At 41.5% G+C, this 15873-nt stretch overlaps 1 protein-coding gene and 1 non-coding gene across 5 annotated transcripts in view; one reads left to right on the top strand and one right to left on the bottom strand.

Moving 5' to 3' along the window:
• The window catches only part of CYFIP1 (cytoplasmic FMR1 interacting protein 1), a 179358-nt gene extending 163703 nt beyond the window's left edge, over window positions 1-15655 (bottom strand). For 2 of the 4 annotated variants that reach the window (XM_072614555.1, XM_072614554.1), the window contains exons 1-2: window positions 15349-15455; window positions 10341-10403 (exon numbers count right to left, since the gene is read on the bottom strand). In XM_072614555.1, coding sequence (XP_072470656.1) covers window positions 10341-10342 — 2 coding nt within the window. In that variant the 5' untranslated portion in view covers window positions 10343-10403; window positions 15349-15455. Of the gene's footprint in view, window positions 1-10340; window positions 10404-15348 lie in introns of all 4 variants that reach the window. The other 2 variants (XM_072614557.1, XM_072614556.1) reach the window with 2 other exon arrangements.
• LOC140509338 (U6 spliceosomal RNA) lies at window positions 9093-9200 on the top strand. The gene has a single exon (XR_011968668.1). It is a non-coding gene; the product is annotated as a U6 spliceosomal RNA (small nuclear RNA).
• Window positions 15656-15873: the final 218 nt, after the last annotated feature.

Here is a 15873-nt window from a genome sequence, read left to right as displayed (position 1 = left end):
TAAAATTCTTCTATGGGACATAACTAATGTGAAAATGTGTTTAATAGGAATATATGTGTAGAGCCCATATCAGATTGCATACCATCCTGGGGAGGGAGGGGGAGAAAATTTAAAACTTATGGAAGTGAATGTTCAAAACAAAAAATTAATAAATTTTTAAAAAATGAGGGCTCAGTAGAGGTGGGGAAAATGCATGAAGAAATAACTGTAATGTAAAAAAAAAACAACAACCAGTTTTTAAAATGGAAAAAATGTGACTCTAGGAAAGTCACTTAACCTCCTCTGTTTTAAGTTTCCTCATCTGCACGATGGGAAGGATAGACCAGATGACCTCTGAGGGCCTGTTCAGCTCTCCATCTGTTGTTTGGTGTCTAACTTCTTGTGACCTCATTTTGGGATTTTCTTGACAAAGATACTGGAGTGATTTGACATTTCCTTCTCCAGCTCATTTTATAGATGAGGAAACTGAGGCAAATAGGGTGAAGTAACTTGCTCAGAGTCATACAGCTAGGAAGTGTCTGAGGCTGGATTTGAACTCACGAACATGAATCTTCCTAACTCCAGGCTCTATCCACTGTGCCACTGGAATGCCCATGCTAATACCAAAACAAACAAAAAAGACCCTTCAGTGGACTGACAATAACTTTAGCTAAGCATACCAGTCTACCAGGCTGAAAAGTCCTCCAGCCAGGTGACTGTTGGTCCACCTCTTGTCTGGGGACTTGTCTGCGAACTTGGGAGTGGCTCATCCCCAGAAAGACCGGCCACCAGGTCATTTCTGACCACAGCAATTCAATCACCAATAACCATTTATTAAATGTCTGCTCTGTACCAGGAAGCTGGCCAAGTCCTGAAGATACAAACACAATGAATGAACCGATTTCTACTAGGAAGGTGTTTATATTCTAATGAACAGACAAGGGGATAAGTGTGTGTGTGTGTGTGTGCATGCGTGCGCACATGCGCGTGCACACACACACACACACATGCACTCTCCATGCAAACAGCTCTACTCACCAACCCTAAAACACCTTATACATGTATGTTCCCACCTCTTCTCTTTCAACCATCCTATTCCCAAAACTGTGGGTTACCTGTCCACACTCAATATTTACTAACCTATGACTAACAGACACTCCCTTATATTTATTATCTTCATTGTGTGTGTGTGTGTGTGTGTGTGTGTGTGGCACACACACACTAAATTAAGAAAAAGAAATACAAAGTAGTCGGATAGAAATAGTTTGAGAGGGAAGGCATTAGCAGTTGGGGGGAGGGAAATCAGAAAAGACTTCAAGTAGAAGATGGCATCTGAATTAAGTCTTAGAGGAACAAAGGGTTTCTACCAGGTGAAGATGAGGAGGGAGCACATTCCAAGTACAGGTGACAGTCAGTGCAAAGACAAGTTGGTGAGGGATGGAGTGTTATGTATGAGAAATAAAAGGGAGGTCAGTTTGGCTGGATTGCTTGGTGCAGGAGGAGGTGTCATGTGCAATAAATCTGGCAAGATGGGTTTAGGCCAAGTTGTAAAGGGTTTTAACAGCTAAACAGAAGAGCTTACATTTGATTCAGGGCACAGGGAACAGAGTGCTGGACCTGGAGTCAGGAAGACTCCTCTTCCCGAATCCAAATCTGGCCTCAGATACATACCAGTTACATAACCCTGGTCCTCATCTGTAGAATGTCAGAGAAGGAAATGGCAAAGCAAAAACCCCACGTGGAATCTAAGAGAGTCGGACACACGAAAAACGGCTGAGCCACAAACAACAGCATATATAAGCAATAATAACAATAGGAGCTAGCATTGATTTATATGGCGCTTCAACTTTGCAAAACATTTTATGTATTTTTATCTCATTCAACCTTCATAACAACACTGGGAGGTAGGTGTAATTGTTCCATTGAAGAAACTGAGGCAGACAGATGTTAAGTAACTTACTCAGGCTACTGAGCTAGTGTCTGAGGCCAGATATGAACTCTAGTACTACTGACCTTAAAACCAACACTATTCACTGTGACAATGAGCTACCTCATAAGGAACCACTGGAGTCTGTGGAGTGGCCAGATCTGTTCTTCAGGAAAATCACTGACCACAGTGTAGAGAATTATTTGGAATCAGGAAAGATCTGAGGTAAGGAGACCAACAAAGAGGCTATTCCAATAATCTAGGTTAGACATGAAGAAGGCCTAAAAATGGTGGCAATGAAAGAAGGAAGAGGGAGGAATGTGGGAAAGATGATGTGGACATAGAAATGTTGAGATCTGTCAACTGTGGGGTCAGGGAAGAATGACTTATGTGTAATGCTAAAGTGACGAACCTGGGAGACTGGACAAATAGTGTCCCTTCTAAAACCTCAGAATCAGGGTCTGAATGCAGCATGGGACCCTCCTTTTTCTTCTTTATTACTGAATTCAAGCAGTTTTTCCAAAAGTTTCCTTTCAAAAGAAACAGGGAATTCTGAAACAGAGGTGAGTTTGGAGGGAAAGATAATGAATTCTGTTTTGCACATGTACAGTTTGAAACAATCCCATGACATCCAGTTTGAAATTATCTGAGTCAATTGGTGATAAGGGGTTGAAATTCAAAGGAGAGGCTGATGGTTAGATACGTAGATGCAAAGAGATGATAATGGGAACCAATGAGGTTACCAAGTGAGAGAGTATAAAGAAAAAGGGGTAAGGGGTCTAAGCCCATGTCTCGGGGAACAAACATAGATAAGAATGTGTGATCTAGGTGATGAGCCCGCAAAAGAGACAAAAGACAAATAGAAGAAATGGCAGAAAATGTCACAAAAACAGAGAGAAATAAAGAGAGAAAGAGAAAGACAGAGGGGTCAAGAAGGATCTATTAGATCTGACAATTGGAGAGATTTGAGAGGTAACTGGAGAGAATCATTTTAACTGAATGATGAGATCAGAAGGTAGATTGTAAAGGGCAGAGCAATGAGAGGAAAGAAAGTGGAAGCAGCAAATTTAGACACTTCTTTTCATCACGGAGTATGACTGAAAAAGGAAGGAGATAAAAGACGACAGCTTGAGGGGATGGTAATGTCCAGTGAAGATTTAAGGATGGGGGAGATATGGGCATGTTTCAAGGCAGTAAAGAAGGAACCAGCTGATGGAGAGAAGGTGAAGATTTGAGAGGAGAGATGACCAAGGTTGAAACCTGCTGGAGAAGATGGAAGGGGAAGGAGAATCAAGGCACATGTCGAGAGTTAGGCCTTGGCAAAAACAAGAGCCAATTCATTGTTAGAGACCGGGAGAAAGGGAGCAAAAAAATAGAAGACGATGTCAAGATGAAGAGAATGAGGTAGCTTAAATCAAGCAGCCTCAGTTTTCTCAATAAAGAGGGTGATTTTCATCGTGGGAGGGGAAGGGAGACACAGGAGGCTTAAGAGGAGAAGATTTGGAAAAATCTTTGTGGGCAGTGACGCAGGGAATCCATAGGAGAAGAGTGAAAAGACTGCCGACACAGAGGGACCAGGTGAAGTTGGATAACGTTAATTTATAATGTACCCAGTCAGCACACCTGTGCGTAAGAGTTGTAGACGCAGGTCGGGGGAATCCAAGGATGAGGTTTAGCACTGATAGAACAAGGGTTCGAGACCTTAGACAGTAGAAAACAGTGAGGACTGAACCAAAGGTCAAGACTACCCTGAGGGAAGTGAAGTCAAGGCAGAGATTAATGACCTAAGAAAAAAGCAGAAAGGGAAAGGGATTGGAGATCTGGATGAGATTGAATGGGTTTAATGCTAATGCCTCCGAAGATTATCTCCAGTTTATTCTGTCTATATCTTGTTAGTACATAGTTCTTTACATGCTGTCTCCTCACATTAGACAGGGAGCTCCTTGAGAACAGAGACTGTTTTCTGTCTTGTCTTTGTACCTTCGGTACTTAGCACACTGCCTGGCACAGACTAAGTGTGGGGTTGAACTGACTTGATTTAGGAGGAGAAATGGAATGAGAAGCTGTGGTCAGACAGAGGTATGTCAAGAATTTTTAATTAGGGATTACTTCTTGATTACTCCTGAAGACTGGCTACACAGGGGGTTTTACCTCTGGATGGGTAGAAGATGGAAATCAGAGATGAAATGAATGTTCCTCTGAAGAACTGCATTATACAAAGGCTACCAAGGAAGACGGATATGAAGGAAAGGAATTACAAGAGAAATAAGAGTGCTCTTAGCAACTATTTATGGGAAAGAGAAAAAGAACAGGGGCCTGGGAATATTCAACAGGGTTTTAACAGGAACTTTCACACCAAATCCTTAGACTGAAAAGTTTAAAGATGTACCAGATGTGAAAATCACCAATGTAAAATTATTACAAACCTCCCTATAATTCTAAACAACCAAGTATATTAACCTCCTTCAGTAACCCAGGATTACACTCAAGATCTTTATGTCCCAAATACTTTTGTAGTCATGTGAAGAGAGCTTTACAGACACACCATCCCTACAATGGGAGTTCTGTTTGTGAATGCCAAACTGCCCTGGAAAAACCTTTTCCTGCTTTTATCATTTGCTCTAATATGATTTTTCTAGGCCAAATCAGCCTCCCAGAGTTGACAGTCTTAAGATATTCTAACTCAGTATTCTTCGGACTGTACTGCAAAAGATACTGCCTTCTATTTATAAAAAAATGTTCCAAACCTCCATCTTTAATTACGTACAATTTTGGCACATGGTTCATTTCTACAATCTTAAAAAAAAATTACAGATCATGCAGAAGTATAATGAGTAAGTGATCACTTCAAACTGCTAAAAGCAGTCAGGAAGAATCTAATAAAATGGAAATATGGTCAAATTCCAGGATGAATTTCAATAGTCATAAACTAGGGAGATAAATTTAACTCAATTTGCTAAATGCCTACTACGTGCAAGACACTATGCTACTACTGTAAGTTGAGGGATAAAACAGAGGAAAAAAAACCCATCACTCCCTTTGAGAAAATTTCATTCTAACATGGGAATATAAGATATACACAATTCAAAATTCAATTCAGAAAGCATTTAAATGCTTAATTACTATATGTCAAACACAGTATATACAAAGACAGAAATCAAACCATTCCTATTCTGAAGGACCTTTACGTTCTTTTGAGAGGGAAACAAATGCATATGATGAGTAATTACAAAACATATAACAAAATACTTTGAGTAAAGTTAGGTAAACCCTAATAATTGGGAAGGTGAGGAAGATGACAGCTGAGCTGTATGTTCCTCCTTCGCTACCAAAGAAGACCATGCCATCTTAGAAATGATGACATGACTTGCACTTGACTTTGTTTTTTTGAGTGAGGGAGGGCTGTGCAGGTCACCTCCCTTACTTCTCCAGAGCCATCTGAATACAATGACCAGATACTCATCAGGATGATTGGAGATGACCCAGGATGAGGCAGTTGGGGTTAAGCCTAAGGTCACACAGCTAGGGAGTTGTCAAGTGTCTGAGATGGGATTTGAACTCAGGTCCTCCTGATTCCAGCACTGATGCTCTATCCACTGCACCACCTAGCTGCCCTGACAGCTGAGCTATGTCTTTAAGGAAAGGTTATCCCTGAGATGTTTTTGAGGAGGGAGAGCATTCTAGGCACTGAGATAGCAGCAGGCAATAATTTCAATGACCCTAGAAGAGAAGGCTACAATAAACATCTCAAGTGAATCTATAGACACTGAACTGAAGCCAACAAGCATTTATAGTCATTTACCACTCCAAGTTCCTTTCCAAAAATTTAAACCCTCTACACCTTTTAATTTGGGCAGTCAGAAGTCACCTTTCAAAAATAGAAGAAAAACATCCAAGATCCCGATATCCAATCACTTACCAAGTCCTGTTATTTGCACCTTGGTAACATACCTCATCTTCTCCCCCTCCTCCTCTTATACTGCTACCACTATGGTGCAAACCATCACCTCACTCCTAGATTACTGTACCAGCTTTCTGGTTGGTCTCCTTGCCTCAAATCTCTCCCCATTCCAGTTCATCCTCTATCAGAGTTGTTAAACTGATCTTAAAGCACAAATCTGATCCCATCACCCCTACGCCCCACCCCATTCAGTGAACTCTAGGGGTTCCAGGATCAAATAGAAAATCCTCTGTTTGGCTTTTAAAGTCCTTCATAATAGGTCTCCTCCTACTTTTCCAGTCTTCTTAAACCTTTCTCTCCTTCATATACTCTGTGATCAGGTGATATTGGCCTAGACACTCTAACTCCTAATGGCTGGCCCCCTGTCTAGAATTCTGCCTCTCCTCCTATCTGCCTCCTGACTTCCCTCAATTCTTACCTACCTTCTGCAAAGAAGGCTGTCCCAGTCCTCCTTAATCTTGGTGCCTGTTCTGTTAGATTATCCAGAATTTGTCCCATCTATATCTTGTTTGTACCTAATTGTCTGCAGTGTTGTCTCTCCTGTTATACTGTGAGCTCCAGGTGAACAGGGCCTGGTTTTTTGCCTTTCTTTGTAACCTCAGTGCTTAGCACCGTGTCTAGCACATAAGACTACTTAATAAATGCTTAACTTGACAAAAACACTCTTTAAAGTCTTTTTATTTTCTTATCTGACAAAACCAAAAAACAAATTAAAGGCGTGATATTTTCACTTTACAAAAAATTCTTTTTTTTTTAACCACAGTATTCAAAGAACACTGAGAGTTGAATATCGTCGTAGGAACAATATCTGTCCTGCAGGGTCAACTAGTATTTTCTTAAAAAGTCATGAAACTACCCTGTTGATTGACAGGATTTTTATTTTTACACATAACTTAGAAGATATCCCTGAAAATTAGTTGTAAACTTTGTACCTTAAACGACTAGTGAACACCCGATTTCAGCTTAAGCACGTGCCAGGGAAGTGGCAGAAGAGATTTCTGCATTAGGTCCAAGGTGGTAGCATTCCAGACTGATCTTCGGGTTCAGAATTGGAATGAAATGAGATACTTGTAAACCACTTAGCTAATACAGAAAGGATACTTAAGCAAGGATACAGTATCAGTTCACTTAGTACAGGCTCCCTTAGCCTGCAACTGTCATTCCTGAGGAAAAAGGACTATGGTATCCTCCCACAATGGGAGGATAATTTTGTACTTGGGCCACAGGAAGCTATGTCACCGGAGCTTATGACCATTACTCTGTGTATTACCACTGTGCTAGAAGCTGGGGATGGAAGTACAAAGAATGAAACAATTCTACTTACCGTTACCATTTTGTTTTATGCACAACTTGGTCTTAAAACCATTACTAAAGCCCAATGATATAATACTAAGACATTTTAATTTCTAACATGGTAAATATTGATACCCTATTGAAAGTTCTTTGAGTTGGGGAAGTGGGAGAATCTGAGTCGTAAAGGAATTGAGACCAAAAAAAAAATTGATTACTGCTGCTCAAGACCATCCATTTAGTCTCTCTAACTATAGACACAATCATGATTAAAACGAGTTAGATTAAGGTTCAAACTAGAAAAGTAACTTTCAATCAGTGTCTCTTCAGAACTAACAGGCCACTAATGAACTTTATAACACTATCCTGAAAGCCCTTCTGATCCTTTCCAACTCTAAACTCCATGTGTCTATCAACCAGAGGAAGTATCACTGCCAAAGAGAATTTACAATTTTTAAATAGAAGTCAGACTGTTAAGAGTATAATTAGAAAATAGAGATCTACATAATAGCCTCATTCTTCCAGTTTCTCTTGGTTTAGCAACAACTTGTCTAAACCTGGAGTAGGGTTTGAAAATGTGGACATGCTGCACATTGCAAGAGAGGATTTTTTAGAAGTTCATTGCTTTGAGCTTATGTAAAGCAAATGGTTCATACCAAGCTATTTGTCACAAATGCAAGGCTATTGTTTTTGTGATGATTTAATACCTTCCTCAAAAGGGAGTGGAAGACGCACAAATCACTTAGGTTTACTTAGCAGGAATTGTCTTCTGCCTTTTTTTGCACTCTGAACACTTTAAAATTTTTATTTTATTTTTTTTGGTATCATCATTTTTCTTTCAAAATGCTGAGACAGTTTACTTTTTTGTCCTGTGCAGTTTTCATTTATGATTTTTTGAACCGTAGCTCTGAAAAAAACAGGCTTTTAAAAAAGCCCATTTTGTTTCAAATGGAGCTGCCTGGCTAGCCTTTAAATCCAAATCACTCTGGCTTTCGCTCAGTGGCCAATAACAGCCCCCAACCCAAGCGTCTATAGCTCATAGTTTAGTTTTGATGGTTTAAAATGAGTGTGAATAGCAATTATGTTCTGCTCCAAACAGAAATTTTGAGGATCTTCCCCTTCCAGACTGGTATTTTTGTGAGAGTAAATCAGGCCATCTTTTGTCTCAATTCTCACATAGCTCTTATTCACTGAATGGACTTTGTCTCAGACAAACTGAGGCCTGGGAAAGATCTTAATTTAGAAAGGCCAAGGTCATCTACTACATCCCAGGTCATTGCTAGTCGTCTTGACTTTTGTCCTACCACTGGACTTCAATGATTCTGGAGGACAGTAAGGCTGATGACTTTGAGCAACTCTACCTCACTTAAATCCAATTCATGAGCAAGTCAGGAAATCACCCTCATGATGTCATCAGTCCTCCTTGAGAATAAAGGATAAGCAGCAATCTTGAACACTTAGCACAATTCCTGGCACATAACTGGCACTTAATAAATGCCTGTTGACTTGATTTGCCAGAATTAATGAGGTTTATGAAAAACATGACCCCCGACACCCCTAGCTGTTCATTCGTAAAGTCTCATGAAGCTTGCTCTCATGCAGCGTAATGCTCTACGCCTGACTAAAAGGGATGCTGTAGATATCACAATAGAAATAGTGTTAATAATTTATTTCACTGCCTCTATGTGACATCCTTTGTGCAAAAGATTTGTCCAAAAAGGGTGGGGAAACCACAAACTGATTTCCCTGATAATAAGCTAACTCAAGTAAAAGTTCCACCTTAATTATATTTAAGAAACTAACATGACATCAATAGAAGCAGTGTAAAATAGCTCCGAGGCATTGGAAATAGGTGCCAAGAGGGCTCATTCTGTGACCTCAGGTAAACTACATGATCTCTGAGTCCCTTGTCTTCATCTGAAAATGGGGATGACAGTGCTGGCTTTGGCAGCACATATACTAAAATTGGAACTAGACAAAGAAGATAAGCAAGGTTCCTGTGAAAGGAGGGCAGGATATTTGCAAACAATTCCAAATGGTTTTGCAGATGAGATATTTGTAAAGTTCTTAGCACATTGCCTGGCACACACAGTATATAAATATTTAATAAAAATAAATAAGATGAAGATGTTAATAATGCATGTCCATCCTACCTTATAGAGTTATAAATGGCAAAAATGTTCAAATTATTTGTAAGCAGTAGAACATCATATGGATATGTGGTGGTTTTGTTGTGACAGAAGAATGATCTACATCTGTCTGCGGATATTCTCAACTGCCAGTCTAAAAATAATTTTACCATTTGGTTGGAGGAAATACTTTATTAATTTAGGATTCAAAGATAATGTCCTCTTGGACACTAAGTTTTATCCCCAAATCAGGAAATTTTCTCCCCACCTCCCCACTCCCTACCAAGATTAGCCAGATATCAAGAAAGTGGGAAGTATTTAACATGATAGAATCAAAGCATTTAGGGCTAAAAGAGACCCTGGACAGCATGTAGTCCAATTCTCTCATTTTACAGATGAAGAAACTAAGACCCAGATATGCAAAGTAACTTGCCTAAGGTCACATAATCAACAATGCTCAGTGCCCAACTCTTTCAAGCACTCACTGTTCTAGAATCTGGGAATACAAAGTCAGAAATGAAATAGTTCCTGTCCCCAAAGGACTTGCATTGTATCAGGGGAGAAAAGTACATATAAGTACATACAATAAATATGAAGTAATTTTTTTGGGTGGGGAAAGGACACTAGCAACTGAGGGTAACAGAACAGGCTTCGTGGAGAAGGTGGTGGATAAGCTGGGTTTTGAAAGAAAACAGGAATTCTAAAAGGCAGGGGGAACATGAGGGACAGGCTATGTAAAAGCCCAGAAAAGGGCTGTTGTGCCTGTGTGAGGAGGCTCAAACCTGAGGCCTGACCTTGAGACCACATGTGGCCCTCTAGGTCCTGAATTCAGTCAAAGGGCCGCCCTTGAGGACCTACAGGGTCACTTGTAGCCTCAGGTTCCCTATCCCTGCACTAGTGTATGCAGGGAAGTAATTTATAAGAAGGCTGGAAAGGTAAGCTGGAGGCAGACTGTGAAAGGTCTTTAATTGCCAAACAGAGAAAAGTTTATATTCCATCTCAGAGGAGATAGATGAAAGAAGAGGGGGCAAAGACAGTCTTAGTATTTACTCACATTTAAGGAGTAGATTTTCAATGATCAGCCAACACAGGAAACAGAGAAGGAGCCATCAAACAGCTAAGAGGAAAACCAAGACAGAATAATATCACAAACCACTCCCCACGCCCCCCCAAAAAGACAGGATGGTCAACAATGTTAAAAGCTGCTGGCAAGTTAAGAAGGGTTCGGATTGAGAGAAAAAAACCATTAAATCTGGAAATTAAGAGATCACTAGTAACTCTGGAAATAGCAGTTTCAGATGATGAGAAAGACAGAATCCATTCTGCAGGGGGCTGAAAAGCAAACGAGAGGAGACTGTGTGGAGGCATTACAAGAGATTTTTTTTCTTTCTAAGAGTCTGGTTGTGAAAGGGAAGAGCTTTGTAAGAAAATAGCTTGAAAACATAGAATAATCTAGTAAAGTTGTTTGTTTTTTTTTAAAGGAGAGGAGAGACTGGGGATGTTCATAGACAGAAAGAAGATGGGGGAGGGGAGGTACAATTAGTTTTTATCATTATCTCATCTCACTCTCCCAGCCCCTCCACTCCAATAGTTTTCTCCTGCAGTATTTCTGCTTGTTTTTAGACAAAGGAAATCGGTGCAATTCTTTCCTAGCTTTGTATCAAGTGCAGATATTCCAGTGAGTTGATCAATAAATACTTAACTGGATTATAAGCACCTTAAAGGCAGGAACCATTTCTTAATTTCTTTTGTATTCCCTGAAGAGTCTAGGTTTCCTTAAGCATATCATAGACTCTTGATAGATAATTTGTTAAACTGAATGACAGAAAGGACTTAAAGAACGGAATGTCTCCAAGGAGTTCACCCTTTTAGGGAAGTCAAGATCCTTTAATGACTAATGTAAGCCTTATAGATGAGCATGTGTTTGAAGTTCTGCTAATAGCAGCCAATGAGGCTGCCTCTTGCCTGCCAAGTCTATACCACAGCACTGTAAAAGTACTGATGGTACTTCTCCATTGAACAAGCAAAATCACGTTCTATTCATAGAGCCAAGGAACTGGCATGGGTAGCTCTCCTTGTCTTCATGTGAAACTCAGCCCACAGAGGAATTGGTATTACCATTTCATCATCATGATTCTATCTCCACTTCACATTTGCAGAACATTTTACAAGTCATACTATATGTATGCATATATGTGTGTGTATGTATATACACGTATGTGTATACATAGATTCGATTTTTTGTTGAGAAACCCCCTCCACCAACGCAGACCTGCAATTGTTTCACAACTTAAGAGGTTTCACAACTTAAGAGTCGTCAGGAGATGTCAAAGACACTACCGAGTTAAGTGACTTGCCCTGGCAAGGTTACATAACCAGCAGTATTTCAGAGACAGAATTTCAATCCGACTGAGGCCACTCTCTATCTAATATGCCTCCCTCAATTTGTTGTTCAATCATATCCCATTCTTTGTCACCCCACAGACCATGGCACACCAATACTGTCCATGGGGTTTTCTTGGCAAAGATACTCAAGTGGTTTGCCATTTCCTTCTCCAGTGGCCTAAGGAAAGCAGAGATGTCTGAAGCTAGATTTGAACCACTTAGGTGCCTGTGTCTCTCTCAATACATTCTAAATTGAGCCTCACAGTTACTTTGAGTCAAAAAGACCTTAGTTGAAGTCCTAGACCCAGCAACCAGCACCAATCTGTATCACTTTGGGTAAGGCACATTCCCCGCCACAGGTACATCAGTTGTATTATCTCCATACTGACTGATTTATAAATTCTGGAGAACAACTTGGAACTACACCCAAAGTGCTATAAAACTGTACATATCCTTTGACCCAGCAATACCACAACTAGATCTGTATCCCAAAGAGATCAAAGCAAAAAGGACCTATTTGTAGCTTATTTATAAAACTGTAACTGTAAACCATTATATTTTTTCAATATCTGAATCCTTTGCTCCGTTAGTAGTGTGTGTGTGTGTGTGTGTGTGTGTGTGTGTGTGTGTGTGTGTTCAAATGGACCTATCAGAATAGGTCACAAAGAGTGAGGGTATATGGATGGATGGATTAGTCCTACTGTTAATGAGAAAAAAAAAATCAAAATCACAGGTTCTCCTAATGGTAACTAGTACCATCATCATAAATTAAGAATTAGAAACAGTACAGCATGGTGTAAGTGATTTGAAAATTTGGCCCAAAAGATAACATTTTTAACTAAAATTCTATAACTTTAAGAAATTCATTTCATCCCTCTGGGCCTCAGCTGCCTCACTCTAAAAAGAGAGGAATGGACTAGATCAGGAATTCTTAACCTTCTGCTATCTGGTGAAACTAAAAGTCTTCTAAAAATAATGTTTTTCAATGCATAAAAATACATGTTACAAAGTAAAGCAATTACATTAAAATACAATTATCAAACTCTTCAAGACAATTTCATGGACTAGATGATCACTAAAAGTGCTTGTCTTTGCTAGTGAACACAAGAACACACACACACACAGAAACCTACAAAAAGCCTACAATTTTTTTTTTTTTTTGGTCCAGGAAATCTTCAACACCATAACCTCATTTTAACCACAGTGATATGACAACTACTGTAGGGAGCACCGGTAGACTTGGCAACAGCAATATAATGGTAATATTTACAATTTCTTTTTTTAAAGGAAATTGCATTTGCCTATAATGCCATTTAAAAGTTTGGTTTAATTTTTTTCAGGCCTCAAGTTAATTTATGTAACATTATTTTCTTCAAATAGAAAATGTCAAGTAAAAGTGCTCCAGGAAAAACAAAATAGCAGGTGCAAATCTAACATCTTACATGTACATATATGATAATATATAGTTTTAAGAAAGACAGCCTTTTTTAGTTGTCAGACTCTAGACAAGACTGGTCAAATGTTCCAACGCACTCATCAACATGCAATGGAATTTTTTCTAGTTGAAACACTGCTTTAAGTCTATCCTGTAGTCAGCTCATAATCAGTGATTAATTCCATTTTACACCGTCAAGCCAAAATGAACATAAATCATGATAAATGACGTACTGAGGTATACAGTATTGAAATTGTCCATTGGTATCAAATATTGAGATACCAAAGCTTCAGCTGCCCCAAGAAAACAAACAATACAATTCAGGCTTTAATAAGTAACCACAGTCTGTGATTGTAAAAACATCAACCCCAAGATTGGCATTGGATCCTCCTCTTGGCTTTAAAAATGAAGCTTACACTTAACTATTCAATTAAGTCCTTCATTCCTTTTCTTATACTCACACAATTTGTGACATTTCCAGCTACATACATTTCATACTTAAAATACAAGCGATGGATCTTTCTTTGTCAGATTTTAAAAACTCACAATCAGGAAAGAAAAAATGACTGTCTCTTCCATCACACTGGCCACTGAGCACATCAACAGGAAGACTGGGAATTTTACTTTACACTCTCTGCCCTGCAAAATCCATTTACTTTAGAATGATCTCTCTACTCTCCCAAGGGAAAGGCAATGAATTTTTTAAAAAATTGTTTAAAGTCTTGATCTATCATCCTCATGCAAAATTAACAGGCTTAGGTAAGTGACCTACACTTTCCATTATTTAACCTCTCTCAGGCCTGGGTCTACTAAAAGGATATTGACCGCTTGCCAGATCAGTAATTAGTTTCAAATAAGATGAAACATTTTGCAAGCCTTCAGGAACTACATAAAAGTCAGCTATTCTCATTATTATCTACAAAGCTCTACACACTACTGGAGTTCAATAATTGACTTCTATCGCAAATACTCTTATTTTGAAAGTGATCTCTTTGTAAGCAAAAACATGTGAAGGGGGGGGGGGGTTCCTACATTAAAAAAGAGACGTTCCAAACCTTACAAGGACCACTATACCAGGTGAGTATGGACCTGATAACTGTCTCTTTTATATATAGCGTTGGATTATTTCTATTTCATGGTTTGGAAAAGGAAAAGGAAAGCACAGGACAGAAAGCAGAATGAGTTGTGTGCATTTTAAAAACACAGAGTTCACCAAAAATCTTTTGAGTTGCTTCACATCCTGTTCTGATAAAATAACCTGGCCACTACTGATCTGAACCATACACGACCCCCATAACCCCAAATCTGTGCCACGGTATTTCGCCCTGCCCTTAGGGACTCTTTAAAAGGTATAATCTGTAAGCATCGAATTCGAGGCCTCTTTCTCCAGAGTCAACTAGGGCTCAGCGGGTAGGAGAAAGCCAGGGGGTTAATAATTACATCCACTCTCAGTCACCACTCGCATCTTTTTATTGGAGTTGACTACAAGGAGTGGACCAGGAACCAGGAAGGTGTAGGATTCTGAAACACACACACACACACACACACACACACACACACACACACACACACACACACACACACACACACACACACACACACACACACACACACACACACACACACACACACACACGCTGCTCGGGATTTCCCACTCCTGGTCACCTTTTCCATCTTTTTCTTGGAGTTGATTTCAAGGAGTGACATTCCAGGGTCCAGGAGAGTATGGGGTACATATACATACACATATATACATACACATACATACACACACACACTCACACAGCTTGAGGAACGAGGTTTTCCGTGATGAGATTTGATGCGTGGGCCACCCCCTCCCTCAAATCAGCCCCAGGGCCGGGCTCCGCTCGCCCCCTCCTCTCCCCCAAGGGGGACCCCGAGGCTCGGAGCCGGCTCAGCAGGACGAAGGGAGGCGGCGGGGGCCGGGGCAGGGTCCCACACCCCCGCACCGCGCGGTCCGCAGGGGCAGGGTCCCACACCCCCGCACCGCGCGGTCCGCGGCCCCGCTGGCCCTCCGCCCCGGCCCCAGCACACCGGCTCGGGGGCGGACACTGGCCGCAGGGTAGGCACCCCGGAGCCTCCGGAAAGGGGCTAGGAGGGAAGGGAAGCCCTCCTGCCCCCAGCTAGTAGGGTGGGGGAGGGAGAGGAGCGGCGGAGGGGACTCCGCGCACGGTGCGGGCCCCGGGGGGGAGAGGGAGACAAGCAGAGAAAAGTTTCTTACCGGGCGGTGGGGGAGGCGCCTCTGCCCAGCTGCTGCGCCCCAGCAGGGCAGGGCAGGGCAGGTCGCTCCCGGGACCCCGCGCTCCCCGGCTCCGGCGGGCCGCTCTTGGGGAATTTCCTGCTTTGAGTCACTCGGACTGGAACCAGCCCTAGGAAACACCCTTCCTCCTCCTCCTCCTCCTCCTCCTCGGCTCCCGAGTACACACACACACTCAGTCCCGAGGGCTGCTGCTCCTCCTCCTCCTCCTCCTCCTGGTGGAGCGGCTGTAGCGGGGGTGGTGGAGGGGGCGGCCCCGGCTGTGCTGCCGCTTCTATCCCATCCCTTCCCCTTCCTCCCAAACAGCTCCACCTCCCGCTCTTCTCGTCCTCTCCCTTCCCCTTCCTCCCCTAAACACGCCGAGCCCCGCCTTCTCCAGGCCAGTCCCGGGGAGTCCGGCGCTGGCGCCGCCCAGCTCCGTGCAGCCGGGCCCGGGGCGCTGGGAAAGCGGCTCCGCGCCCCCCGGCCTCCCTTCCTTTCTTCTCCTCC

The sequence above is a fragment of the Notamacropus eugenii genome, chromosome 5 (genome assembly GCF_028372415.1).
Source record: "Notamacropus eugenii isolate mMacEug1 chromosome 5, mMacEug1.pri_v2, whole genome shotgun sequence".
NCBI classification, from domain to species: domain Eukaryota; kingdom Metazoa; phylum Chordata; class Mammalia; order Diprotodontia; family Macropodidae; genus Notamacropus; species Notamacropus eugenii.
Note: the sequence above shows the minus strand (reverse complement) of the source record. Positions and strands in the feature narration are given on the sequence as shown.